The sequence below is a fragment of the Sinocyclocheilus rhinocerous genome, unplaced genomic scaffold, assembly GCF_001515625.1.
Source record: "Sinocyclocheilus rhinocerous isolate Xijiao unplaced genomic scaffold, SAMN03320098_v1.1 scaffold3411, whole genome shotgun sequence".
In the NCBI taxonomy this organism is placed as follows: domain Eukaryota; kingdom Metazoa; phylum Chordata; class Actinopteri; order Cypriniformes; family Cyprinidae; genus Sinocyclocheilus; species Sinocyclocheilus rhinocerous.
In genome coordinates, this window is record NW_015657957.1 from 215,542 (window position 1) to 219,507 (window position 3,966).

A 3,966-nucleotide genomic window follows, 5' to 3' on the forward strand; every position below is an offset into this window, starting at 1 on the left:
ACATATATATGGACTTGGGAACATTTCAGTTGTATTGCTGTCTATGCAGGGTCAGACAGCTCTCAGATTCCATCAAAAATATCTTCATTTGTGTTCCAAAGATGAACGAAGGTCTTACAGGTTTGAAACGACATGAAGGTGAGTAATTAATGACAGAATTTTCATTTTTGGGTGAACTATCCCTTTAATTAAAATAGAATTTAATTAATAAAATATGTAATCTAATAAAATATACAAAAAATAATAACATTTAGAAATAAATCAAATGTAATTAAAATGAAATATCACATCAATCTGTCTCTGGTTCATTCACTAAAAGTGGAGTTTGTTTTGTACCTTTTTCGACCTGTTCTCGAGCCTGCTGGTTGGTCATGCCCGGGTAAGGACACACTCCTAGACTGAAGGTTTCCCACAGGAGGATCCCATAACTCCACACATCGCTCTCTGAGCTGTATCTCCCTGGGATTTAAACAGCATGTCAAACATCAGTCTGGATCCAACATAAGAACTGACAGCTCGGTGGTGGACGAAGAACACAAATCAAGTACTTGAGTAAAAGCACAGATACCCTAAAATATTACTTGAGTAAAAGTACAAAAGTACTACATTTTAATGTACTCGAGTGTTAAAAGTAAGACGAACGTCTAAGTTACTGTGCAAACAAGTGAAAATGAGGAAATACACCACCAAAAATTGTGTACAATATAAAAACAGACATCATATGGGACAAAATGTGTTTTGCTACAGCAGTTTGCTAAAAGAATACATCGCCATTAATTTGTGTTATTTTAACATTAATCATTTTTACCTAAAGTAGCCTATCATGCGCAGTCTGTGATACGTAAATGTCCACATTCAAGCATTTCATACAATACAGCTTGCCCTTTTACAGTAGATTTAGTTCATAACTGACCGTAATGATCTAAATATGATATTCAATTACAACAATCAATTCAAAAATCAGCATTAGTAGCCTACTTTTAATGCCATCAGTCACATACACTCTCAAGCTCCCAGGATCTCCCGGTTCTTGGCACATTTTGAGTCAGACATGAAGATTCGCTCTGATTGAATCAGTGAATTTTTGACTCAAGAACAGCGACAATCTGATCAGTCTAATTTGTGAAGAACAATTCATTGTGGTTTCTGTTTCAACTGAAGAATAATGTTTCAACAGGCTCAATATAAAAAGAATCAGCTCATTCACAAATTGGAAATGACTATTGCATCTGAGAAAGGGTGATGTTTTTATGAAATGCAGTGCAGTAAAAAGTATTATATGCTTTGAAATGTAGTGAAATAAAAGTAATAGAAATACTCAGATAAAATACAGATACTTGGAAAAAAGGGACAGTTCACCCAAAAATGAAAATTGTGTCATCAAAGAAGGTATTTTGAAGAATGTTGGTAACCAAACAGTTTCTGGTCCCTATTGACTTGCATAGTATTTTTTTTTTCTATACTGTTTAAGTCAATGGGGTCCAGCAGGTATTTGGTTACCCACATTCTTTTAAATTGTCTTCTTTTATGTTCAACAGAAGAAAGAAACTTTTACAGGTTTGGAACAACTCAAGGGTTAACAACTGATGACACAATTTTCATTTATGGGTGAACTATACGTTTAAGGACTGTAACAAAATTAAACATAAAATTCACATCATATCAGTTAGCTCCTATAATATTTGTAAAACAGGATCATTTTATTAAGTAGCTTTATCTAACACGGGTGTTCCTGGAGGGCTTGAGCCCTGCGGAGTTTAGTTCCAACACACATACCATGTAGTTTTCAAATAAGCCTGAAGGACCTGATTAGCTGGATCAGGTGTGTTTAATTAGGGTTGAAGCTAAACTCTGCAGGGCTCCGGCCCTTCAGGAACCAAGTTTGACACCCCTGATCTAACAGCAGTTCAGACTTCATGAGTGCTTTACCATAGTTCAGTGCTTCTGGTGCAGTCCACTTGATTGGGATCTGTTTCAGTCCTGATGAGGAGTAGATGCCATTGTCCTCCTGGCGGGACATCCCAAAATCACTGATCTTCAACACATTGTTCTCTCCCACAAGGCAGTTGCGAGCAGCCAGATCTCTGCAAGATTTGGAGAAACACTGTAATATCACCTCATAAACAATGCAACACGTGCACTCTCCACTCACGATCATGACTGTGATTGGACAATTCACACCTGCCAACAAAATCATCTACAGGAAAATTGGTCTAAACTGGTTTCAAATCAGAAGGCGAGAAAACTTCTGCCAACAGAATGATTGTCAGGGGCTGGAGCAAACAGTCTAGACCCTCAATTACAGCTATGAACACCCCCAGTCTGGAAAAAGAGCCCAATGAGAAGCTGCAGCAGCCAAGACAGGATCATCAGCCTTCTGCTGTCAACAATATCCAAGTCTTCTCGTGTTTGACTGTTCTACAAAACTTCAGAGTAAAAGAGTATCTTGCAGCCCTGTACTTTCTGGAACTGGATCAGTCTGGATCCTGTTGACATATGGTAACATCGCAAATGAGATTTTGGACAGGCTGTGATGTGTCTGGCCAAGTGTAAAAGCTCAGTTAAAGGGTTCCTTCCCTCAAACTGAATTTTTTTCTCATCTAGTCACCCTCATGGCATCCCAGTATATGATGATCTTTCTTCAGATGAACATTTTTATAATATATTTTATAAAGCAAATGGACAGTAACCAAAAAGTTGATGCTTCAAAAACCACACAAAGCGTTCATGACAGTAATCCATATGACCCTAGTGGATAAATCAATGTCTTCTTAAAGGGTCATGAAACCCCAGACTACTTTTTCTGAGATTTTCGCAGAGCAGTTTGTGTTGCACATCATAGAAGACAATGTTAGCATCCAATGTTTTTAACTTTTGGAGAAAACTGGTTGATTTTAAACTTGTTTGCGCTATTTCCATCTTCCGGGTTTAAAATCTACATCATGTTGACATCACAATTTGTGACGTGGCAATGGACTATAGTACATGGATGACGCGTCGGTGTCTATTAAATTATTCATGAGACTGCGTGTTCTTATCCTATGAGAAGATGCTTTGCTTAATTATTCACAACAGCATGTGTTGATTTGCTATGACAGACGCTTCAGACTGTGAGATCGCGTACATTATCTGAGAGAAACGTTCATGAATCGAAGGAGAGTGTTTGCTTTTGCTTTTTTTTATAAAAGTTCAGCACAAACGCGATTCATTCACTTAGTGAGTATAACCGTTTTTACAGCTCCTTGACACAACCCGTCAAAAGGTTTATATAATCGCCGCAGAATAAGCCTTAAAAAGTTATCAGAGGTGCAACAGCACGTTCATGTATGTTTTCAAAACAGAGTGCAAATAGCTGTGCATTTATTTGTGTTTTTAACTCGATGGGAGCGAAATGAAACTGTCTGAACGCGAAGCTGTGCGTGTTGTCTGTCTCCCCTCTTCCCCCTCCGCTCGCAGCGCACCACACCCACTTTTTTTGCATTTTTTAAAACTGTGGTGAGAACTAACCAGTGCTGAAACAGGGGCTTTCCTGACCCTTTAAGCAAAACGATAGGTGTGTGTCAGAAAAACGCTAATATTTAAAAAAAAAAATTACAGTATAAACCACAGCACGATGGCTTTTGAAGCATCTACTTTTGGGTTACTATCCACTAATTGCTTAGTAGCATGCCTATATTATATTATATTAGCATGACTTTTTTTTCTAAAAAACTTAAATTTGCGTTCATCTGAAGAAAATAAGTCGAAAATAAGTCAAGCAGGGTTGAGCCTGGTCAGTACCTGGATGGGAGACCTCCTGGGAAAACTAGGTTGCTGTTGGAAGAGCTGTTAGTGAGGCCAGCGGGGGGTGCTCACCCTGTGGTCTGTGTGGGTCCTAACGCCCCAGTGTAGTGACGGGGACACTATACTGTCAAAAAGCACCGTCTTTCGGATGAGACGTTAAACCGAGGCCCTGACTCTCTGTGG

At 38.7% G+C, this 3,966-nt stretch overlaps 1 protein-coding gene across 2 annotated transcripts in view; it reads right to left on the reverse strand.

Annotated features, from left to right (window-relative positions):
* LOC107721649 (tyrosine-protein kinase Fer-like) overlaps positions 1 to 3,966 on the reverse strand; it is a 56,347-nt gene that overhangs the window by 1,533 nt on the left and 50,848 nt on the right. For both annotated transcript variants that reach the window (XM_016529770.1, XM_016529769.1), the window contains exons 17-18: positions 1,930 to 2,084; positions 337 to 459 (exon numbers count right to left, since the gene is read on the reverse strand). In XM_016529770.1, coding sequence (XP_016385256.1) covers positions 337 to 459; positions 1,930 to 2,084 — 278 coding nt within the window. The remainder of the gene's footprint in view (positions 1 to 336; positions 460 to 1,929; positions 2,085 to 3,966) is intronic.